This window comes from Chionomys nivalis, chromosome 4 (genome assembly GCF_950005125.1).
Source record: "Chionomys nivalis chromosome 4, mChiNiv1.1, whole genome shotgun sequence".
NCBI classification, from domain to species: Eukaryota; Metazoa; Chordata; class Mammalia; order Rodentia; family Cricetidae; genus Chionomys; species Chionomys nivalis.
In genome coordinates this window covers 81,538,108-81,563,475 of record NC_080089.1, presented here as the reverse complement: position 1 = coordinate 81,563,475, position 25,368 = coordinate 81,538,108, and the positions used below count along the sequence as shown (strand labels likewise).

General features: G+C 42.5%; 1 protein-coding gene across 4 annotated transcripts in view; it reads left to right on the top strand.

The window, feature by feature from the left end:
- The window catches only part of Hmgn3 (high mobility group nucleosomal binding domain 3), a 40,798-nt gene extending 17,693 nt beyond the window's left edge, over positions 1 to 23,105 (top strand). The window contains exons 2-8 of one of the 4 annotated variants that reach the window (XM_057768779.1): positions 12,254 to 12,304; positions 17,759 to 17,788; positions 20,688 to 20,738; positions 21,842 to 21,955; positions 22,076 to 22,175; positions 22,290 to 22,405; positions 22,492 to 23,105. In XM_057768779.1, coding sequence (XP_057624762.1) covers positions 12,254 to 12,304; positions 17,759 to 17,788; positions 20,688 to 20,738; positions 21,842 to 21,955; positions 22,076 to 22,175; positions 22,290 to 22,372 — 429 coding nt within the window. In that variant the 3' untranslated portion in view covers positions 22,373 to 22,405; positions 22,492 to 23,105. Of the gene's footprint in view, positions 1 to 12,253; positions 12,305 to 17,758; positions 17,789 to 20,687; positions 20,739 to 21,841; positions 21,956 to 22,075; positions 22,406 to 22,491 lie in introns of those variants that run through there. The other 3 variants (XM_057768781.1, XM_057768783.1, XM_057768780.1) reach the window with 3 other exon arrangements.
- Positions 23,106 to 25,368: the final 2,263 nt, after the last annotated feature.

The following is a 25,368-nucleotide window of genomic DNA, read 5'->3' as shown; positions in this document are numbered from 1 at the left end:
TTAGCCCAATTTTCTCCCCGCGGTGAATTTAAGACAAAAAAAAAAGTGCAGGTTAATCTATAAAGAAAATTGGAATAATGAAATATTCTTTAAAGTATCGACCAGTACATTGGAGGAGTCACCTAGTCTACTCGTAGATGAGGAGACATGATTAATAGCCTATTTCTATTCCGTGTCTCCTCTCAGCTTTAACCCATCGGTACAGACAGCCCAGAGGAAAATGGCTTGGTACATAAAGTGCTTGCTGCGCAAGTGTGAGGACCTGGGTTCTGGTCCTTAGCAGTCATGTAAAAACCCAGTGCATGAGCACGGATTTGTAATCTCCTAGCTGGGAGAAGCAGGGGGTGGTGTGGAGATCTCTCTAGCCATTTGATGAGCTCCAGGTTCAGTGAGAGAACTGGTCTCAAAAAATGAGGTGAGAGCAATACAGAAAGACACCTGACATCTATCTCCAGCTCTGTGGGTGTCTGTATGCGTGCACCACAGGTCCAGCAATCCCTAGCCGGGCGGTACTGGCGCACACCTTTAATCCCAGCACTCGGGAGGCAGAGGCTGGCGGATCTCTATGAGTTCGAGGCCAGCCTGGTCTAGAAGAGCTAGTTCCAGGACAGGAACCAAAAGCTACGGAGAAACCCTGTCTTGAAAATCAAAAAAAAAAAAAAAAAAAAGAATTCTTAGCCTTCCTCCTCTGTGTGGCTCATGACCCTGCACCAGGAAACAGGGTGGTCGCCGCCATTTCTGCTCGGTGAAGGTCAGCGCTGCCTGTTGGGTGCCTGTCTGTTGACTAGAAGCACTAAGTTTCTTGGCTTTTCTGCTGGAAGGATTTACAATGTGTTCCCCGCATTGTACTTGCGTGACTGCAGATCAGACCCCAGACTCCTTTTAAGAACCCTTGGTCAGTGGCTGATGGTGGCACGCTCCCTCCTCCAGCTCCTCGTACCCCAGCTGGAGAGGAATTCCTAATCCAGTTCCTTCCTTTAGGACAAGTGAGGAAATGATATATGTTGAACAGGAAAGCGGACAATGTATGAACCAGACTGATAGCATGTATTAGAAAAACAAAAATGCTAGCTGTCACCAGGGATTTGTGTCAGGGAAGAAGCACGGCGTTATTAAATTGGACCTAAACAACAAAATGGTTTTAATTTTTCTTCCCAATATGAGTAGCATTTTTTTTTAGAAACATTTTTAAACAGGAATCCAGGAAACAGTAGAACATACCTATTTATCCGCTGCCCAGATTTCACAAATTAGAATATTTTGTCTGTTTGCTTCAGGTCCTCCCCCTTGAAAAGTAAGCCCATATGGAGAAATTTTTCGTGTCCCCTGGCTCTATGGCCCTCCCTGGAGGTGACCACTGCCATGGTTTGGGTACATTCTGCCTGTACATGTGTTATGCTTTTACAGTTCATTCATATCTACATTCCCAGTATTAACCTGTACATGGTGTAAAATTTACAATTAAATGGGTATCCTCTGTTTAACCTTATCGGAGCCAGTGATAAATTGAGCTTTTGCTAATGACATAGCGTATGTTTTCTGTTCATCTTGTGATTTTGAGTTTTTTTCTTCTCTTCTGCCTTACCAGCCAGAATTGCCTCATTCACCTTCCTGATTCAGGTGTTCATAGCTGAGACTTTTAATAACAATTATTACATCTTATTATAAGAGAATCAGACATATTTTGGTGTCTGTTACCTTCCAAATCAATGCCAGCCCCCCAGTTGATTGAATTCTTATCCTTCACCCCCTTTCTCATCTCCTGAGGTTGTTACTGTCCAGAGACACCCCCAACTCCTCCCCACTTCCCACTCCTGCCGTGAGATTACTGAACATGTAAAAGAGAAAAGAACCTGAATTTCCCATTTGGGTTATATTTAATCAACATACACTTACAAACTGAAAAGATCTCAGTACTGGAAAATTTTAAGTGTTTTTGAAATAATCTGGGTAAAAGTATATATATTTTTAAATTCTAAATGCACATCAGATATTTGCAAATGAAAATTTAGTGTTTGGTAGAGCTGGTCTGTTAAGTGTAAAATATACAATGAATTTAAAGAATTTTAGGCAAAAATGTACAATATCACATTAATAATTCATATATTGGCTAGAGAGTAAAATGGCATAATGTTAAACATCCAGTCGACTAAGGCATCGTGCATGGTCCTGTTTCTTTTTGCTTTGTTAATGTAGCCCTCAGAAAATCTAAAAATACAGATGCTGTTTGTAACGTGATATAGGTTGGCGCTGGTCCCAGATTGCTGGTAAGACATTTAAAAACAAAACAAATAGTGGGTATTATCTGTGCATAATAATTATATTTACCAGGATACTTCTTTTAATTTTTTTCTTACCTGCCTGCCTTCCATGTAGATTCATTTTTCCCGTTTCTGAATTTGACCCTTCAGTAACAGAGCCATGCTGAAAGAAAGGCATTGTTGGTGGTGAACTCTGTGTTTGTAATCTGAACCAGTTCTGGAATGGCAGCCAGGTGGATTCTAGGCTGACACCGTGCCTAGACGCTGTGGACAGTACCGGCTGATATGTCTAATTGCTAGTGAGCAGTCTCTCTTTGCAGACAGCCTGCCTTTTAATTCAGTTCTTCTCCAGCTTTTCTTGTTTCACTGTCCATTTGTTATAGTGTGCCTTGTACTCAGCCCGTGCGACTCTGCTCTCTTCTCCACACCACTTATTTCTACCTCTGAGCTGTCTTAGAGAGAGTTCAGGTTTCTCAAGTGGCTACTTGTCTCTTCGTATCACTTTCTTTCTCTCCCCTCTGCTGTCCGTCTTTATTGTTTGTTGTTGCATTCTGGGATATTTGCTCCGTGGCAATCAATCATTTCTCTTATTGACCTCACTTAGAGTTTATGTATGGTTTGATTTTTTTTTTATTTCAGAATCTGTGAGCTGCTTTTCTTTTTCAAAATTTGTAAATGAAAGAAAATAAGATTTGTTTTCCCTTCTTGCCTGTTTGGTTTAGAACTTCTTATAGTTCGACACAGATAGTTTAATATAGAATATGTGCATTTTCAGTATCTGTCTACCTATCTGTTGATGGAGGGAGGGCCTGCTTTTGGTCCTGGCTGCCCTGCTAGCTTACACCTGAAATAATCACACAGAAATTGAATTAATTAAATCACTGCCTGGCCCATTATGTCTAGCCTCTTATTGGCTAACTCTCACATCTTGATTTAACCCATTTCTAATAATCTGTGTAACACCATGAGGTCGTGGCTTACTGGGAAAGATTCAGCATGTCTGACCTGGCAGCTCCATGGCAGCTCTCTGTCCGCCCTTCTTCCTAGCATTCAGTTCTGTCTACTCTGCCTGCCTATGTGCTGCCCTATCAAAAGACTAAGGCAGTTTCATTATTCAACCCATGAAAGCAGCACATAAACATAAGGACCTCCTACACCAGCTATTTTTATCTATTTATCATCTATCCATCCACCCACCCACTCATCATCCATCTATCTATTCTCTGTCTGTCTGTCTGTCTGTCTGTCTATCTATCCTCTATCATCTATCTATCATCTATCCACCCATTTATCCATCTCTCATCTATCTATCTATCTATCTGTCTATCTATCTATCTATCTATCTATCTATCTATCATCTATCCACCCACCCACTCATCATCCATCTATCTATTCTCTAGCTATCTGTCTGTCTGTCTATCTATCTATCATCTGTCTGTCTATCTATCTATCTATCTATCTATCTATCTATCTATCTATCATCTATCTATCCATCCATCTTTAAGTAGAAATAGTAAGCCAATGTGGTTCTCATCCATCTTATGAAGTATAACCTTTGCCAGTGAATTTGTTTTTTCCCACTTTTCTCCCAAAAATAATGTGGTTTGAGTTGGTGGTTTTCCTTTGCTCTTCTTACAGGCTAAGCACTTACATGTAGTTTTAAACTTTGTTTCAAATCATTTGATACCTTTTTTTAGTTCACCACTGTTGTGAGATTTATGCATAATGACATGCCTACCCGTAGTTTGTTTTCACTACTGCATATTGTTTTATTGTGTGTTAGTGTGTATTTTAGTGCCTTCCTGATGCACATTGGCTCTAGTTTTTAATTAAGCACAGCAATGTGTGTGATGATTTGTTTATTCCTTCATTGTTGGTGCTGAAACTCAAATCTGTTCATGGACATGGAGTTAGGTTCGTAGCCCTCAAATATATTTTTACACCCCTTATTTTCATGCTTTCTGTATTCTTGGATTTTTTTTAGTGTTTATCCTTTTGGAGGGGTGGTATGTAAGTCTAAATACATCTAAATTGTTTATTTTATTATTTCTAAGCCTTTAAATCTGACCGAGCAAGCAAGCATTCCTCCCTCAGCCCTACCCCATTTGTTTTCCTTCTTGAGAAATGATAGAGGTTCCTGGAAACTGCCCAGGATTAACCTAGAGTGAAATCATAGAGGCATGGAGGCACTTTACATAAGCAATTACTAAAACACACAAGAAGCTAACACCCTTTGCAGAGATGAAGCACATATGTAGGCGTGTGCACGCGCACACACACGCACACACACACAAATGGATTGCCCATGTTGGCCTTACCACTGAGTATTGAGGGAAAAAGGTGTTTTATCCCTGATATGTGGCCATGTAGTGTACCATTCCTGTCCTAACAAATTGTAACCCTAAGCTCTAATAGTAGCAAAAGGGTACAATAATGTATCTTGGCAGAATACATCAGCTATTGAGGAAGCCGGTCTTCAGTTGAGAAGTCAACCCTCCCACTGTAAGAGAGTCTCTTGTGACATTTGTTCTTTAGATGCCTTAGAACTTCTGGGTAATGGAACAAATGGATAAATCCAAGCCTGGGATTAGCACAGCTCTGAGGCACATGGTGGTGCCTATCAGATTCCTACCCAGCTCATCCTGCAGAGGGCGATGTTGTTCAGCTCCAGTCATACAGCACAGTATCTGGCTTATTTCCCACCAAGGGTACCTGCTCTTTTGAGATTGCTTTAGGTGAGCTGTGCTCCCTCAAAATAATTTTCCCATGCCTCCGGCTGAGTCATCCTGATCTAGTCACTGGGGATTCAGTGAGTGATCCCTCTGCCTCTGACTGGACACAGATCAACTTGCATTGATGCCTTGACCTGTGAGACCCTCTGTTGTGCCCACCTCCTAGCCATCCTGAATATCTCCAACCTTCCTTGCTAGTTCTTGCTCGCCGGGAGTTGAAGGAGCCTTGAAGATGTGCATGAGACCTTTGTTTGACCATGGTTCTCATGCTCTTGGGTGTTCTTGGTTCTCACCGGATTCACATATGCCTGATGTCCACCAGACAGTGAAGCAGGAACCTATTTGCCTGGCATTCCTTGCAGCCCGTGAAACGTTCCTCGCCTTGCACCTCTGCCCACAAGAAGTCACCTGAATATGCCGCTCATCTTCTGTCTCCTCCTTTCTTTGTCCTTATTTCACACAATCCCCTGGTGCAATTTGCTTCAGTTCCTTCACAGTTACAGTGCTGAGGCGTGCAGTAAGACAACCGTAATGAAGGTCTTTCCAGACCAGACACCTGGTCATCGCAAGCAACAGGATGATGGCCATTCGCAGGGAATCTGCATCTAAGAAAATGTGCGGGGGCTGGAGAGATGGCTCAGAGGTTAAGAGCATTGCCTGCTCTTCCAAAGGTCCTGAGTTCAATTCCCGGCAACCACATGGTGGCTCACAACCATCTGTAATGGGGTCTGGTGCCCTCTTCTGGCCATACACACAGAATATTGTATACATAATAAATATTTAAAAAAAAGAAAGAAAATGTGCGCAACTTTAAGGCTCCCCTGGATGGACCTTTACATTTCGTAATACAAAAGATTCTTTAAGGTCACCTCCACCTTCTATCGTACAACATCTGCATAGCAGTCGCATTCCCGAGCAGCTTCCTCTAACCTCTGGCTAAGGGATAATAAGCATGACCCTTCTTTACATTAGATGGCATTGTTAAATCATTGATGTAGAGACTGAGCCTCTGACTGCGTTGCCGGACCCAGCTCTTGGAGCCAGGATACAAGGCAGAGTTTTGAGCCCACAGCTTGTAATCAGGCTGCTGAAGCACGTTGACCCCAGAGAAAACATCAGGTGCTCCTAACTGGAAATGTGTCTGAGCTTGATAATAAAAACCCCTGTGGAGAGACTGCCGAGCAGCCAGCCTTGTCTGGAGCTGTACTATGTCGCATCTGTAATCAGTTTGCTCATCGGAAAGCATTAGCATTTTCATTCTTCATGCCTTTTTAACGCAGTGTCTTTTGTTGCATCTAATAGAAACATCATTAGTGGTATGCCCAGATCCGAGGAGTCCCCCAAAAACCAACAAGGAGGCCGAGTCCCTTATGTAAAACCAAAGAGCCTTTATTTTATGCAAGTTTGCAAACTCAGTCTCTCCGCATGCCCAATGTATTGGAATAGATGGAGAGCCCCGAGCTCAGTTAGAGTTGAGTTTTTATAGTAGTAAAGGTAGGGGTGAGGGGTTCCTGAGGTTCAAGACCCTTGATTGGCTGACATTTGTCTAAGGGTGTCTTGATGAGTGTGTGCTAGTAGGTGATCCTATCTACAACAGTTGGAACGTTAGGCATTTCCTTCTGATGGTCTGTTCTTGGGTGGTGCTCAGGTAATCTCAGTTTGTGTTCTTCCTGCAACCAGGTATTGCTTCAAGGTAAACTACTGAGACTCAGGCCTCCATTAAACTTGTCAATGGCTGAATCCTACTCTGGCAGGTGATAATGGTTGGAAATAAAGAACTTCCTTTGGGTGGTCTGTTTCTATTTAGCTTATCATGGCTGGCTCCTACAATTAGATCTATGTTTAGAGATTGATGTCTTGATAATATTGCCTGCTAATGCATGGCATATAACATTGAAGGCAGTGTTATGAATGTTGAGTTTATATAATGTTAATATTTTAGTGGTGTGTGTGTCTCCTTGTTTAGGGTTTCCGCTGCTTTGATAAACACCATGACCAAGAGTAAGCTGGGGAGAGCAGGGTGTGTTTCACCTTACAACTCTCACATCATCTCATCACTGAGAGAACTTGGGGCCAGGGTGGGAACCTGAAGGTAGAAACCATGGAAGAACGCTGCTTTCTGGCTTCCTCCACAGGGCTTGCTCAGCTTGCTTTCTTACACAGTTGAGGACCAGCGGCCTCAGGTTGGCATTGCCCGCAGTGAGATGGGCCTGCCCACATCAATCATTAATCACATTAATTGAGAAAATAATCCACAGGTTTACACATAGGACAGTGGGGGCATTTTCTCAACTGAGGTTTCCTCTTTTTAAGGCCCTTACCTGCTACAAGTTGCAAAACTAAGCAGGATATGTTTATATGTTATATACATTTATATAATACCAGCATACTTCTTTCTTAGCCATTTATCAGTTACAAGTAGAGGCATCCCTGATTGACAGCTACTGACTGGCCTGACCATCAGAAAATCTGGATGGATGGAAGCACTGAGTTTGTATAAGCTAGGGAGTTGGGAAAACCAATGTCTTCTGTTGAAGCTGTCACACGCTCGGACTTGCTGAGATGTCTTGCTGAGATGTTGGTGTCTAGAACTCAACTAACAGATACAACACAAGGGCTGTGAATCTGGCTTTCCTGTGCAAGGGTAGAGGACAGAAAAGAAAATGTTATATTTCCCTTCAGGACAGGGGAAGTTCTGTTTGGAGAGAACAATTAGTCAAGTGTGGGAAAAGGGCTCTAACCTTGTAGGCAAGGGAGCTGATAGAAAATGGTAAGCCACATGTGACCTAGGTCAGGGGACAGAGAGTATTCCCTGTAACCTTTGCCTTGAAATGTTTCGTTTTCCCCAAAGACTACTTACAATTTTTACATTTTACTTATTATTTTATTACCTAATTTTTATAAATGTATCATTAATTTATGTAGATCTTTAGTCTCTTATTTTATGCCTATTCTGATCTATGTTAATAGTTATAGTTTGGTTTTGAGATTTATTTTATTATTTATGTATATGTCTTAGTATTTATGCACATGTGTGCATGTACCTGTGGAGGCCAGAAGAGGGCACTGGATTCCCTGAGACTGGAGTTACAGGTGGTTCTGAGTCACCCCAACATGGATGCTAGAAACTGAACTTGGCTCCTTTGAAATAGCAGCAAGTGCTCTTAGTCACCAAGTCCTCTCTCTAGATGTAGTTTAAATAGCTCCTAACTATTTATTGAGCATGCATATTATTTCCAACTATGCCATATTAGGTATAATAGAAATACAACAATCTTTTTTTTTTTTTTGACAAAGAATTACTGGGTCATCACCTTGTTATCTCTCTGAGGTTTTTCCAGGTTGTTCTTTAAGAAGTTTTATTAATCTAAACAGTGTTACCAGCCCTACTAAGCAGCAGTTTTATGATCTACTTAATTTTGTTATCAGATGAGGCATGAATACAGCTGTTTTATTGTGCTAACACAAATACGGTGATGAATGTGAGTTTGCTATTTTTGTGGGGTTTTTTCTTTTTTTTCTTTTATTTATTATTCGTGTGTACATGTGCACATATGTTTGCCATGGTGCTTACATGAAGATGAGAAGGTGACATTCAGGAATTGATTCTCTTTTCTTTTTCTTTTTTTTTTTATTGATTTTTATTGAGCTTTACATTTTTCTCTACTCCCCTCCATGACTTTCCCCTCTCCTTCAATCCTCCCCCAAGGTCCCCATACTACCAATTTACTCAGGAGATCTTGTCTTTTTCTACTTCCTATGTAGATTAGATATGTGCATGTCTCCCTTAGGGTTCTCATTGTTGTCTAGTTTCTCTGGGATTGTGATTTGTGGGCTGGTTTTCTTTGCATTATGTTTAAAAACCACTTATGAGTGAGTACATGTGATAATTGTCTTTCTGTGTCTGGGTTATCTCACTCAAAATGTTTTCTAGCTCTGTCTATTTGCCTGCAAAATTCAAGATGTCATTATTTTTTTCTGCTGTGTAATATTCTGTTGTGTAAATGTACCACATTTTCCTTATTCATTCTTCAGTCAGGGGGCATTTAGGTTGTTTCCAGGTTCTGACTATGATAAACAATGCTGCTATGAACATAGTTGAGCACATGTCCTTGTGGCACGATTGAGCATCCTTTGAATATATACCCAAAAGTGGTATTACTGGGTCTTGAGGAAGGTTGTTTCCTAATTTTCTGAGAAATCGCCACACTGACATCCAAAGGGGCTGTACCAGCTTGCATTCCCACCAGCAATGCGGAAGTTTTCCCTTTTCCCCACAACCTCTTCAGCATAAGTTGTCATCAGTATTTTTGATCTTGGCCATTCTTACAGGTGTAAGATGGAATCTCAGAGTTGTTTTGATTTGCATTTCTCTGATGACTAAGGATGTTGAACATTTCCTCAGGTGTCTTTTAGCCATTTTAGATTCCTCTGTTAAGAGTTCCCTGTTTAGGTCTGAACTTCATTTTTTAAATTGGATTATTTGTTCTTTTTGGCAACCAATTTCTTGAGTTCTTTGTATATTTTGGAGATCAGCCCTCTGTCTGATGTGGGATTAATGAAGATCTTTTCCCATTCTGTAGGCTGCCATTTTGTCTTGTTGACCATAACCTTTGCTTTACAGAAGCTTTTCAGTTTCAGGAGGTCCTATTTATTAATTGTTTCTCTCAGTGTCTGTGCTACTGGGGTTATATTTAGGAGGTGGTCTCCTGTGCCAATGTGTTCAAGTGTATTTCCCACTTTCTCTTTTATAAGGTTCAGTGTGACTGGCTTTATGTTGAGGTCTTTGATCCATTTGGACTTGAGTTTTGTGCATGGTGATTTTTTCACTATAGGCTCAGGCATTCCTCACACACTCAGCCATTGCACTAACCCTATTTGTGTATTTTCTAAGGGTGCGCCAATCCTCTTGACCACCATTCATGCCATAGTTCTTACCTTCTAGTTTTATGTAGTCTTAAAATATATTCATTTGTTCAATTTTCTAATGAACCTTTTTGTAAGATTTATATTATTTTTATTTATGTCTCCCTGTGTGTATGTCTCTCTGAAATTCTGTGAAGATGAGCCCAGGTACCCACAGAGGTCAGAAAAGGGCTTTAGATCCTCTGGGACTGGAATTAAAGGCAGTTGTGAGCCACTGATGTGGGTGCCCAGGTTCAAACTGTCACAGGCGTGTGCGGTGCTGCCTCAAGAAATGGATCAAAATCTGCGAGCACCGGGGCACCTGACTGTCATGCTCAGGGTAGGACTGTAATAAAAACACCAGAACTGATGATGGAAAAATAACAGATAAGTTTATCAAAACATTTCAAAGCATGGTCTAGATATCAAAGTGAAGCAAATGCAGGCCGAGAATATGCTTCTGTGGTGACTGGGGCCTTGTTGAGCCCCCTGCTTCTCTTTATTATTATTATTATTTTCTTTGATAATTGCATATATAACTACTGTACTTACATGATTTCTATCCCTTCCTTCACCCTCCAACTTCTGTGTCTCCCCATTCACTCTCAAATTTATGGCATATATATAACATATGTGTATATATAATATAGTGTATACACACACAGACACACACACGTATATATCCTGCTAAGTTCAGTTTGTGTTGCTTGTATATATTTGATAACCTCCAAGGAGTTCAGCCCTGGGGAAGGCTGAATCTCCGACTCTTGGCAGTCATTAATTGCCTGTAGCATTTCATCCAGGGGTGTGCAGGGCCTTGTATGATCTCTTCCATCCATGTTGACTAGTGTTGTCATTGTGCTGGCTTTTTATGATGGCTTCTGTCTGCTACAAAACCCACTGCTTTGATGAGGGTTGAGACCAACACTTAACTGATTAAAAGGATAAGTATTTAGAATACAGTTATTAGTGATACTGATGCATGAAAGTGTCAGTAGGTTCTCCCACACAGTCCATAACCTTGCTAACCTAGGAAGATGGCATGGTTTCCCTCCTGCTGAGTAAGGCTTAAGTCTGCTTAGGCAGCTGTTGGTTGCTGCCAAGATGTGTACGTATGCCACTATTGCACCTTTGCGAATAACTCGATGTGCTGGCCATTGCCATGTTGTCATAGCTAGGTAGGACGATAATTGTTTGTCCCCCTTGGCAGGTTAACATCATCAGACACTGTAAGAGCCATCCCTCAGGGAGTTTTCCAGGTCTGTTCCAGAAGGATTCCTTCCAGTCCTGTGTCTGAACTATGTTGTATCTTCAGCAATAAGATCTTGCCTTCAAGTTCTAGAATGTAACCAAGGTCATTGGCAATAGCCTATATTGTTTTGGTAGTCTCTCAAACTCTCCTAATAACTCAAAGGGAGTTTTCTCATGCCTGGAACTGGGACTTTCGTTTTGTCTGTGGCTCTTGATTGAAGTATTATTGCCTCAAGTGATTTCACTTTAGTGTGTGTGTATTTGTATACATATGCTTTTATAATATCTGCGTTTTTTAAGTACACATGAAATATGTTTCCTTATAGCTTTTTAAAACATCCTTAGTGTGACTTAACTTCCTCCCTCTCTTTATAGTGTCCTCTGTCAACTCTCTGGTTAATTTCCACCCTTCATTTCCCCTCCAACCCCTTATGGCACTTTCATCCTCTGTCCTACTTTGTAAAGCAGCAAAGTAACTTGAACAAGGAGGTAAACAAGATGGTGGATTCCAGGTACCCCCCTCCACTCGTCAAGGACAGATGAAAATTGCTTCAGGTGCACGTACATTGCAAAGAAGGATGCATAGCAGTTCTTCCCCATTCCCCATAGGGTACGGGGTAGAGAGAGATGGCTCAATGGTTACAAGCACTTCCTATTCTTCCAGAAGACCAGAGTTGGGGGGGGGGGGCGGGGAGGCTAGGTAGATGGATATAGTGTTCGTTGTGAAAATATGAAGACTTGAAATTGGATCACCAGCACCTCCATGAAAGCCAGGGACTGCTGCACCTATCTGTATTCCCAGCTCTGGGGGCAGAGATAGGCAATTCCAGAGCTTGCTGGGTGGCCACCCTGGCCAAACTGAGTTCAGTGAGAGACCCTGTTTCAAAAAATAATGTGGAGGGCCAGTAGAGGAAGACATCTACTATCGACCTCTGACTTTTATATGTGCACACAGAGCTGAGTACACACACACACACTTAAAATACATACTTAATAAATGTCTTTTTCCCTGGTCCTAGGCATCATATTACCATGTACGTTTTAATCATTGTTTACATGATTACAAATTTAAATACAGTTCACTGAAATGTTTTTTTTTTCTAGTCTCCAGAGAATACCGAGGGCAAAGATGGACCCAAACTAACTAAACAGGAGGTAAGCACACCTTTGCATACTGACATAGCCTTGCTATTAAAATGTTTCATGTTTTCTGCATGTGAAGGAATGCCATTGCAAACAAATCCACTGAGGCTAAAAGCCAAAGATTACATGTAGTTCCGCTTGGCTTGGGCATATTTCAATGAGTACGTTGATGAGGTATTTTCCGATGTTGTTTGTGTTTCTACCTGTTGGTCCTGCTGTCTGTCAAAGTGGGTACTGAGAATTCCTTCTGGGGAGAGAGTAAGATAATAGGTAAATTCATCAAGGAAATCAGAGCCGGTTTTTTATAACAAGAAAATGAAAGGTTGTTGATTTCATAAATTTTCTGCTCCAACGAGTGAATTATGAATTCCTTTTTTGATTCTGAGTATTTACCTAAGAGGATTCATCTCTAAAGACAAAACTATGGAAAGATTTATAATACATCAAAATATTAAAGCTTTTGTTTTAATTAGGAAAATTCTTCAGTTATTCAGATAACAAATTAGTCCATGACTCAAAGATGCTTTGTTAAAATACAGAAACCTGGAAAGGCGTTAAGAACTTGGAAAACATGCATATGTCCGACCCTTGATGAGGATACTGAAAAAGATGTCTTAAGAAGTCAGAAGCAAGCAGTATCTATGATGACAGCTATTCCCTTTTGCATAGAGCTTTCCAGAGTGTGGAAAACTTCAGCTCTTACACTCAAACTTACAACCTAAGTGGGGTCACAAGAGAGCAAAAACAATATCCAGTTACAGATCCTTTGGTGGGGTGATTCATATTATGGTTAATAATTCAGAGGAATTCGCTGTGATATCCAAACCCCCACATAAACTTTGTACATGGAGATTCATTCTGCCAAGACGAAATCTTTACCAGAAGCTGTAAAGATGTAATGTAAAAACAAAGCTGCCTGCCTGCCCTTATCAGCTGTACCAACAGTGAGCCTCTGGAGATAATCAAGTCAGAAAGCACAGTCCAGCCACCACACACAAAAACATGAGGAACATCTAGAAAACGGCTAAACATAATTTCAGAACAGTTGGTGAAGTGTAACCTCAATGTTTTGGGGTCTAGGTACCCCATGCACACAAAGCATTTGGGTTTCTCTCTGAGGGTTGACATTTAACTTGATCAGTCAGAAAGCCTTAAAACCGTTGCTCAGAAGAGACGCTGGACTACAGATCAGTCCCTCTTCGCCAGAAGCAAATCCTGCTGCCTGGGACACATATAAAAGATAAGCATGTTTTATGTATATAAGTTAGGTATGCTAGCCCAAGAATTTTCATGCTTTATGCTTTTCTGGTTAATTATTTTCCAGTATATATTATATATTTTTATATCATTCTTAACAAAAGTATTTTGTAGACAATGCTTTAAAAAAAAAAAACTATCACGTGTCTTCAAGGCCTCGACACAGTCGTTTGCAAGTAAAAGGTCATCGGTTAGCTTGAGTGTTGACTAGTGCTAAAAAACTGCCAGGAGTGCACTGATTGATCTCCTCCAGCACCCCCCAAAGTGAATTGAAATTCAGTTCAAACTGAATTTTCCAGTTATGTCACTTCGTATGTCACCCAGGATGAACAGCTGCCGGCTACAAAGGGGGCTCTTCTTTTGTAGATTTCCCACTATGGCTGTGATATTTGGAAGGCATTGTAGAGAGTCCTGAGCTTCAGGAGACTGGACAATAAATGACCTAAACAGTGTATCGTGGCTATTACTCTCTGCCGTTTGCAAAACCTTTTCATTTCCATTCTTGTATCTGAGCTGTTCAATAACCTAAGAAGCATCCCCCTACCCCCCCTTCTCTCCCTCCTTTCCGTGGTGGAGATGGGACCCAGCACCTTGTATATACCTGCTCAGCTTTACCATGCTCCACCCCTGCCTCACAGCATTCCTTATCAAAAATGTATGATCACCTATAAATTCTCCCAGCACTGTGCCAGGCCTTGTGGGTCCCATGGTGAAAAACAAGCACAACTTTGCCTTCCTAAAGCCTCTGCCTTAGTATGGAAGAGAGAGTAAATAGTAGGACATTTGCTATTTAAAACAAAAAATTAGAGAGAAAATCAGGAGAAGAAATAGCGACTGGCAGGGGAGTACTGGCTCTGATAGCAATGATCCCTATTTTATCTCAAGGAGAAGAGTTCTTAAAAAAATAATAGAGTTTTCTCCAAATGTCACAACTTGTAATTAGCAGAGTCAGGGAAAACACCTGGTCCCCGGTCCTTATTGGCCCCCCACCTTTTGTACAGTGCTTCAGTTGAGTGACCCAGTTCCTACATCTTCATCTTCTCCACTGCCCAGCCAAGGCTCTCGTTCTTTCTCTGTCTCCCAGTTTTGCAAAGAAGGCTATTGCTACTGAACTTCTCGTTTGTTTGTTTTTGAGTCTCAAAAGCAACTTGACTTTCAAGTTTTGCTTTAGAAGAACATGCTGAGGCTCAGAAGCAAAGGGCCGTCTTATAAAAAATAGGTTTGAAGCAATAATCAGCAAAGTCCAGTGATTGTTCTTGCATATCTCTCTCTCTCTCTCTCCTCTCTCTCTCTCTCTCTCTCTCTCTCTCTCTCTCTCTCTCTCTCTCTCTCCTTTGTGAGAGTAGATGTGTATGCTGCATGTGCAGCCAGAATATTGTCATAGACCCCATGTCATTCAGATGGGGGCGATCAGTCAGTCAGCAATGCTTACTGGATAACTCTGACGTCTCCAGTAGCTGTAAACCATGGTAATCTGACATCTAAACCTCTTTATTCCCTGTCTGAGAGCCAACCACTTTTCCTATGATTTCTCAATCAACAAATTAAGAAAAATTCCTTAACAGCTCCCCTACCCAGTTCTACCAAGTAAGGCTGAGCTTTAAATGAATATTTCAAATGCTTTAAATGTCTCAAAGAGGAATAAATAGCAGTCTAGTCTGTTTCATATCCAATAAATTTAGTCCAATCATTTATAGATGTTAAGGCTGTGGAAGCCGATGGAACTTTCCAGGAAGGCATCCACACTTGCATTCGTAAGTGGTACTGCTGACTGAATGAAAGGTTAGTCTCAGCCTTCACTGCAGTGAAAGAAAAAAAATTCCTTATGGTGATTGCTGGAAAGGAAGTTAGAAAAGGCTTTTCTTTTATGGCACCGACAAGCTGGTAAATTTTAGGTAGGAAGTCATAAAATAATTTTATGGTAAAGCATCTACATTTTAGAGTCTGGCTGGGTAAGATAGCCTATAGAAGACAGATGTAGTTTCAATTTCCCTAGCCTTTCTTTTGGAACACTTATTCCGAACCTAAATTAAGACTGTGGATCAGTCAGCTGGAGGCCCACCCTGTAGAACGAGCTCTGAAGAGACCATCCTTCCGGAAGGCCTATTCTGGGTGTGCAGATGTTAGTGTGGAGAGGCAGGGTTTCACAACTGGGACATCCTTCAACATGATTTTTACCTCTCTTTATTAAGATTCTGCCAACAGCAACTGGTTGGGAAATGGAAAGTTCTGTATCATGGCTAACATGTTTGGCTCCTTTCCATAAGTAAATTATATATGGTGTTCTGGCACTTGCTTCTTCCATTTGCCTCAACACTTACTCAGGGTCCCTGCTAGGCATCGACAATACTGAAATAGAAAAAGATGGTGCTTTGGGGTAGGAGATACAGACGGGAGATGAATGAAGTAACCAGTGAAGTGAAGCCAACAGGATGCTTGTAAGTTGACAGCCAAGCAGGAAGGGATTTGGGTAAGGGTCTATTTGCTTCCCTTCAGCAAGGAAGCTTCCACTCTTCTCCATGGAGAAGGTTGCTTTGCTGCTGGACTTGTTGGATGGTGGGAATATGTTTTGAGGCTACACAGAAACTTCAGAGCTGAGCTCCCCAGTAACGGGGAGGGAGAAGGCAAGGGGGATGCCTTTCTGTTCTTCCACATTCAGAAACTGTGGTGAAGCAAACACATGTTTTGCACAGCCGTAGTGGGATGTTGTCTTTTCTTCAGCAATCCTCAATCCGATTGACCATTCTGAGAAAGGCGTGGCAAGATTTGATCCTGACTCCTAGGGACTTGTGGGTGTGATGTCACAAGGCTCCCGAGAGAACCCTAGCAGGCATCTTGGTGCTTCCAGTGGGGAATGCCTCCCGCATCTTTCTTTACTGACCACAGTTGTGCCTCAGGCTGGATGCTCCTGCCAACCTGGGTAGTGACTGTGTCCCAGTCAGCAGCTTAACCAGCTTCCTATTGTGTGTAGACCCTGTTAGCCGGACTTAAATCCAACTCTGATGGTTCCTTAAGACCCCAAGGTTAAAACTATTCATGGAGGCCTTGGCCCTTCATTTCTGTCTGCGGATGAAAGGAAGATGAGTTGAGCTCCGCTTCGACTTTCAGCAAGGAGGTTTTCAGATGCAGTGATGCCAAGAACTATTTCTTCCAGTCTGACCTGACCCACTGACCTAGACTGACTTCAGCAAGGATTCAAGAATTTCTGCAATTCTTCTCAATCATGACATGAGTTCCCACTGACCGTTTTTGCTGACCCACTTAAGAAAAACGATTTGGAAGCATTTAAACTATCAGTGTGAGTCAGAGTCTTGTAAAGCAGTGTGAGTCAGGGAGAAGCCTGAGTTCATCTGCTCAGCCAATGTTCTGGATGTGACAGGCGGTGTCTGCTCTTCTCCTGGAGATAGCACCTAAGTGAAATGAGCAGGAAGTACGGAGTAAAGCCTGCAGAGAAAACCATGTTTGGTTTTAGGAAGCTAAGTTCCTTTACCCAGGAGAAATAGGTTCTCCTGGGTTAGTAAAGAGGGTCCATTTTTTTGTGTGCTGGATGCTTGTGTTATTTTGTGTTTTCTTTAGGGTATGATTGGCTATTAACTGGGGTGATCCTCAAAAGATTTTCTGAAAAACAGAAAAACTAAATTCAATCAGTATCTAGCTAATCAATTTCCTAAACTTTTGGGATTAAGAGATTAGTTAAAACCTGTTTTGGGTAGATAATTGTGTGATCTTGTTCTGGATTTGAAAAAAAAAATATCTTTCTTGCCTGTGTGAGATTTACAGTCATTGTTTTTCTCAGTGTTGCAAAGATAGGCAAATCCTGTGTTGGTTTCTGTGTAATTACTAAGTCTCTTTTACTAGCTTAAAGATTTTGATTCTGTTGTAATGAGACCATTTCTAAGGTAACTTTGTGTTCTGATGTCAAAGGAAGCGATTGTGGGTTAGAGCGGAGCCAGGATTCCTCTCTTCCCCCTTCTCCCAGTGCTCTTAGCTGGGAGGAACCACTTGATGGAAGCTAAGCCTGTATCTTACAGCAGCACTTTCTCTGGAGCACCCAGGGGTCTTGGTGTGTCCCATTACGCTAATCTGAGAGGATGATGGGTAGCATACATTTCACCATTTCAACAAAGTAAAATATATCAAGAAAGAATTTTAAAAACCAGCCTGGATGTTTATAATTGCCAAAACAAATTTTTTCCCATTCTTTTGTAGCCCACAAGACGGTCAGCCAGATTATCAGCGGTAAGTACCTCTGAGCCCCTCGATGTAGCTAGCTTCTTAGGAATGTGTACTCCCTTTGTCCCGAGCAAAAGGATGATTTGCTGGCATTTTCCTTGAGTTTATTTTCCTTTGGGGTCTCAGTTTCTAGCAAATCAGGCCTATGTTGCCAAGCAGTTTACTTGATTATCTGTGTCAGTGAAAAACAGTGGCCAAGTCCGCTATCGAGTATATAAAGCCCATGCTCATTGAAACTGCTAAATCCCTGAGAGAAGCAAGAGCATTAGGCAAATCCTGGTCCCCAAATTCCACACCTGTTAATATTGAAATGGATTCAGAATGTAGATTCTCTGCCCACAACCCATACTTTTGAGCATTTTATTCCTGGATCAGAATGTTCCTAAATTAATTCATAGGCGTTAGCCACATTCCAGTCCTGGGACATCTTTGAAAGAGTGTCACTTGCCTTTGTCTCTTCGAGTCTCCTTCAGCCATGTCCAGGGAGACGATGACTAGAGCTAGGATGTATAGTGGTACTGAGCCTACCCAGACCAGATGTGTGAGCCTGTGCTCCAGCTCCTGGCCAGTCCAGATGTGTGAGCCTGTGCTCCAGATCCCAGCCAGACCAGATGTGTGAGCCTGTGCTCCAGCTCCTGGCCAGTCCAGATGTGTGAGCCTGTGCTCCAGCTCTCAGTCAGACCAGATGTGTGAGCTTGTACTCCAGCCTGGATATGTGAGCCTGTGCTCCAGCCTGGATGTGTGAGCCTGTGCTCCTGCTCCTGGCCAGACCAGATGTGTGAGCCTGTGCTCCAGCCTAAAGGTGCTTCTCTCTGTTTTTTTGTGCTCCTCCTTGAGAGTCTGCTCTTCTGTTCTTCCTCATTCTACCACCTAACAAAGCCACCTGACTCTGGTAGAGGATATTGCCCCACCCCACACCGAATGTCACAGGCGCTGCTGGAATGCCCATAGAGCAGTAGCGTCAGTCACCAGAAAGACTCAAGAGCGCCTGCAAAGCTCAAGCCAGTTAAGAGAATAGCCCTTGGGAGTCAAAAGAAAACCGCAATTTAGAAACCTTTTCGTGAGCACCAGGAGCCAGCACTGTAAGAGCCCTCTGCGTGGAGATCATGTCCTGCGGGGTCACCACAGCGTCATCTGAAGCCAGCCATGCCCCATACTATAAACCTCTGAGGGCTGGGGAGATGGCTCCCCGGGTAAGGTGTTTGCCATGCAAGCCTGGGGAACCGGGTGTGGATTTCCAGCACCCGCCTAAGGAGCCAGATGCAGCAGTGCATCCGTGCCCATCCCAGCACTGGAAAACCGAGGTACGAGGGTCCCTGGGGCAAGCTTTCCTGTCAGCTGTGCCCATCGGTGAATGCCAGCTCAGTGCGAGACCCTGACTCAAAATATAAGATGGGGAGTGGTTGAGGAACACGCCTGACATGGACTGTGTGCCTCGTCAGGACATGACACCCCCAACTCCCCCTGACACACACACAAGCACACATGCATACACGCACACAAAGTCTTAGTTTCTTAGGACTAGCAAAACACTTCTGAGCCAAGGTGAACGTCTGTCTCAAGAAGTGATAAAAGTGGAAGCAGTTTGCTAAAAATCAATCAAGAAGACATCTACGCTAGTTTATCAAAACTCACAATAACAAATTTTAAAGTTACGAGACTTCTGAGCCATGAAATCTGTGTTTGGGAAGAAGACTGAAGGTTTAGAGGAATAAGAACACTGGTAAAAACTGTCTTGCATTTTAAGCACCACCCTTTTTTAAATTTGATTTTTTTTTAAGGGTCATCTTTTTCTTCTCCTTTGTTGAGAAGATAGTGTTATTACATTTATTTACTTGTGTGTTGGGGAGTCAGAGAATAACTTACAGGAATCAGTTCTTTCTTTCCATCCCATGTGTACCCCAGGGTTAGAACCCGGGTTATCAGTTTTGGCAGCTCCTTTACCCTCTGAGCCATCTCCCTGGCCCTCCTTTTTGTAGCTGAGACTGCCCTCCAATTGACAGTCATCTCCTGCCTCGGTGTCCAGAGTGGGTCAGTATGTCTAGCCTCCCCTCCCTCCCTTTTTTATTTTATTTTTTGTTCTAACAGCTGGTCTTTTGGAACTGAAATGCCTTCAATTAAATTTTACACATAAAGACTATATTCAGTATGAACTCTAGATCTTTTACAGACCCTAGAGGGAAACATCTTTCTTTCTTCACAGGGGACACCCTGGACAGCGCTTTCTATTTTTAAAACATTCTTTTAGTGCTCAGAGAAATGTACACATTTATTAGAGAAATATTTGACCTGAAATCCCTACAGGAAAAAAAAAATCTTAACTTTTAATAGACAGACAGGGCACCATAGTTATATACTTAATACAAAGCTCCAGAAACAAAGGGACCCAGTGTCTTGGTGTTAAGCGCCGTACTTTAAGCTGACATTGGAGAGGATGAAACAGGAAGAGGCTTGGCTACAGAACCTGAAATCTGTGTCGGGGAGGGAGGGGGATGTGGCTTTGAAGGACTTCACAGGCCTCAGCTTTGGTGACCGATGGACAGTGAACTTTGCTTGTGACATGCTGTAATTTCTGGTCTGCTGGGAAAGGGCTGAGAGTGAATTCATCAAGTCATTTAGCCAAGGTCTCTCCTCTCGCTGTGGTGTCGTGAAAAAAAGAAGTACGGGGATATCAGAAAGAGAAACCTAACCCTGCCCTAGAGAGCTTTACTGGACCAATGCCTAATGAGCTAGCTTCTTCTTATCTGCCCATCACCTGCAAACCCAGGATGAAGATAGCGCCTGGTACTGAAAGGGCCAGTTCGAGATGCCCAGAGCTGCACAGTGTCTTTTCAGCCCCTCTGTCTTCTTTTTGATGCCAATGGTGTCGGTTTCGGTATTTGTATGATTTAAATTATTTCCGCAGAAACCTGTTCCGCCAAAACCCGAGCCTAAACCAAGAAAAACATCTGCTAAGGTAAGTAAGAGGCATTCCCCTCTTCCCTCCCGTGGCTTTCTAAACAATGAATAATTTATTCATTATAATCCCATGCCGAAAAATCATCTGAGGAGAGAGATCCTGTTTAATGACTCCAGCTAAAATGTGCAGACTAGAGAGTTGTCCCCACCATACGGGCTTTCTTTAAAGATGCGAAGCGCCAGTTTTGTGCATTAGCAGGAATGTGTTTTCCATTTGGTCAGTGAGGGGCAGGGAGCACATAGCAAGTGGCCCTGGACAGCCTTGTGTGGGGAAGGGCCCGCCAGTGGGTTCAGCACGTGTTCTCAGTCACACGGTGGTCTGGTGGGGTTAGACCTGGCCCTGGACCCCACTGAAAGAGGGGCTCACAGCCTCATGTGACTAACTACTGCTAGATGGCCATTCCCAGACTAGCAATAAAAATGTGCTCATTTACTCTAGCAAATAGTGAGCTCCAGCGTGACACTGTGTGAGACCCGATCTGGGTGCTTTACTCAGTCACCCTCAGCTCGGTCTACGCTCCTGAAAGAGATATGAGCGTTCTGTTTGGCAGCTGAGAAAACTTGAAGTCCACTAATGCCAATGAACTTGGCCACAGTGACTCTCCTGTACCGCACCTATCAAAGCACCCACACTCTCTGAAACTGTGTGTGGTAGTGAATACAGATTTCAAAGCGGAGCTCAGCTCTGTGACTCAGTCATAAAATGAGCAGCATTTCTTCATCTGGGCCTTTATTTTCAGTGCCTTTCTGGTTGTGTAAGATGTGTAGCTCCACATGACTTGTCGCATCGGGGCACAACAGGAAAAGCCACAGCCCCTGGCGGGTGGGTTTTCCCCCCAGGCTTTTCCCCTTTCACCAGGTCCTGTGGCTGCCCTCTCCACAGCAAAACCACTCACGGTAGAAATGTCCCAGGAGTCACCATTGTCCCACAGACTAGAAGTGCTGGTGGTCTTAGCAAGCAACCTATTACAGTTGTATGGAGGTACAGTGTAGTTCAGGTGACACAGGCAGCTGTCATTGCATCCGGCTGGGTTCCAGCAGGGGCTTCTACCATCACTCAGCACCTAACACGTTCTGTTTCCCTGTGCTTCGATCCATTAGAAAGAACCTGGAACCAAGATTAGCAGAGGTGCTAAAGGGAAGAAGGAAGAAAAGCAGGAAGCTGGAAAGGAAGGTACTGCACCATCTGCAAATGGTGGCACTAAAGCTGAAGAGGTACTTTCCACGACCACCTCCCGCTCACCGACTCGGTGTCGTAAAAGAAATTGCTCGATCCTTCGGCTCTGGATAGCACATTCATGATGTTTCTCTTTATTGCCTGTAATGTTATTGCAGATCCACATCTCTCGCTCAACTGTTAATGTCTCAGCCTGCAGAAGTCCCCCACCCAGCACACTGTCAGTAAAGGGGCAGATTGAAACAGTCAGAGTTAAGGGTACAGTAGACACTCTGCATGTTTGCAGTGACTAGAATCAGGTAGTAGCTTGCTGTTTCTTATTGTGCCCACTGGAGCCCACAGGTAAGGCTGCTGTGGTTGTTTAAATGGCAGAAAGAATCAACGCTGCAAGTCTTGCCATGATGCCTTCCGGCCTTGTGTGTTTCCACCCAGAGTCGAAGTGTGTTTTAAAGTAAACCTGGAAGGAAAACGAGGCCACATGCTCAAAAGTGTGTTTCTTGGTGGGTGGACTTACCTTCAGTTATACTTATTTTAGTGGTAACTATATATTGTTTTCTTTCTTTTTTATTTGCAGGCACGGAGAACTGAATCTCTAGATAATGAGGGAGAATGAATTGTCGTGGAAAACTGGGGTTGACTTCATGTACCTCTTGGGACAACTTTTAAAAGCTATTTTTACCGAGTATTTTGTAAATGCTAATTTTTTAGAACTCTATTAGTTGGCATAAAATATATAAAGATGGACGTTTTATCCTCTTATGGTGATGTTTTTTGGAAATTTCCATCATCCTCAAGTAAAACAAATATCAATTTAATATCAGAAGCTGCGTGTAAAATGGATTCAGCATTCCATACCCTTGCTTTAAACATTTAGTCCTGTGCATACTGCGGTGTTTTTACTGTGCATATTTGAATTTTTCATGCAATTTTTCTAGAGCAATAATCAGTGGTGCTTTTGTGCCTAGGTTTTATGTGATTTTAATGAAATATGGATAGTTGTGGCCACCTGCTGACTATTTGTGGTTTCAAATAAAAAGGTTTTCTTGTCTGCAAAATGCCTACCTGTTTGTGCCTTTACTAAACTTAAGACGTGATTTGTTTGATTAATGAAGATGACGTAAAGAATGTCTACAGTTGGTACCACGGTGTTATCACTAGGAAGTCAGACGGCACTGTTTCATAATTTTGGGGGCCTTTAGCATGATTATTTTAATTAAACATGTATGACTGCTAGGGTAGAAGAATCACATATACCTCACTTTGTAACAGGCATGGCCAGTAATGATTATCATGTATAATAAAGCTTAATATAAAATAATATTGACGTTTATAAAGTCCTTAAAAACAAGTAGAGTTCCACTAAACCATAACTAAAAAAATAAATAAAAACAAGCTGGGTAGGGTGGCATGTGGGAGGGAGAAACAGGAGAGAGAGAGAGAGAGAGAGAGAGAGAGAGAGAGAGAGAGAGAGAGAGAGAGAAGCAGGAGGAGGAGGAAAGGGGAGGGGAGGAAGAGAAGAGAAAAACAAAATAAATCTGGGCTCATCTTTTAATGCCTCTCACTTTCAGAATAGCACCACATCAGATTTGTATAGGAGTGCTTTCCCTTGTGTGAGAACATCAGGGCTGCGAATGCTCTTGGTCCCGTATGGCCATGCTACAGCCTGTGTCAGCCCAAGAGGAACACTGGCCAGCGTGTTATTAGAGCTCCTTTGTAGGTGAGGAAATGGGAGTGCGTGACATAATGGAACGGGAGAATCCAGGCTTGACTTACTGATTCTCAAATAATGCCTTTCTGTCTGTGGAAGGGCATAGCAATGTTAGGGACAAAGGAGCTATTCTAAATGTAACTTATTGTTTATGGTCCCCAAATGTGAGCCCCACCCCAGGAAAGCTGAATGCTCAGGATTCTGCTTAGCTGGAAACATATTGTAAAATGGAAAATAGTGGCTACATAGCTCAGGGACTTGTGGAAAGAGACTCTTGGTCCTCAGAACCTTACACGTGCACAAAACAAAGACCCCTCCTGCCACATGCATTTTGGGCTAAGCACTTAAACTTATATCATTGTCCAAAATCTATCATTAGTTAGTTACAAGTATGAACCCCATTGTGTTAACAATGATCTCATGACTAGTATTCCTTGACTTCTTTCTGTGAAATGCGCCTGAATGCATGAGTTTGGGTTGTGCTGAAAGCAGCTTTCCCCTTAGAGAGAAGCACCTGCTACCCCGTGAATACTTTACAAAATATGTGTTCAGCATTCTGTTAATGCTCAACTGAAGCCCTTTGCTGGCTGGTGTCCAGTTCAGGACTGGACTAGCATGCCCATAAATTGACTTTTGAAGATTTACAGGGTAGTAGAGATGATTTTAAAAAGAATAGGCATTACAGTAATACACGGAGAAGTGATTGTGTGTGACTCTTTCCTCACGTCTGTGTCTCAAGCGATCGCTGTGCATTTGTAATGCACACGTGTTGTGTTTAAAGAGGGAATCTTACTAGGTTTTCTCAGCTAGTAAAGTATAATTGAAGATAGATCTCTCTGGCTCCATTTCTAAGGTTGCGCAATAACACCCTAGACACAGAATGTCTAAATCAAAGAAAATATATATTTAAAATATATATTTTACATCTTTGGCTGTTGCCCAAAAATGATTTCCACTCCTGCCAGTGGTATATGAATGGCACCACTCTCAGCTTTGCCAGCCTCTCACTTTGTCCAATCTAGTAAGTGAAAATTATCGTACAGTGTTTCAATTTTAACTTTTTGATGTTTAGTATCCATTTAAATCACTTCTGGAAATCCTGTTTTTGTCTTTCTGTTGAGATGTCGCTCTATTCTAAGCCATCCCTCATAATAACCATCAATGGTATGTGTCTAAGTGTGGGTACGCTCACCCCTCACCTCATCCACAACTTCTGGGAGTGCTGTGGAGCTAATGGCTACCAGAGTGACCTCAGAGCCACGGATGAGTTTCCTAGTACCTGAAGACTCGTGTCCACTTTGGCACAGTAAGAACACACTGCCCGAGGCCACAGGCCAAGTGTAGGAATGTCCACTGCTACCCCTTAGGCTAGTTGTTACACTTAAGAAAAGAGTTCCCCTTCTCCCAGACGCCTGTGGGTTGATTTGCTTGAAATGGCATCCATTCTGTGAATCTTGGAAGACTGAATCAAACGGTGCCCAGTGTAGGTGAGTTACATTATGTAAACAATCATGAGTGCACACTTAGAATTGCATTATGTATACAGTCACGACTGCACACTTAGAAATCTCCCTTGAGGCTGCCCAGTGGGACTCTAATGGAGTTAGAGTGGGCTTTAGAGGCACACAGCCCTGAAATTCCCTATTACTTGCTCTGTGATGAGGCAACGCATGTATCAATAGATAAACATTCTTTAGTGCACATTAACATAGATAATACATTTGTAAAATGATTTATTTTTTT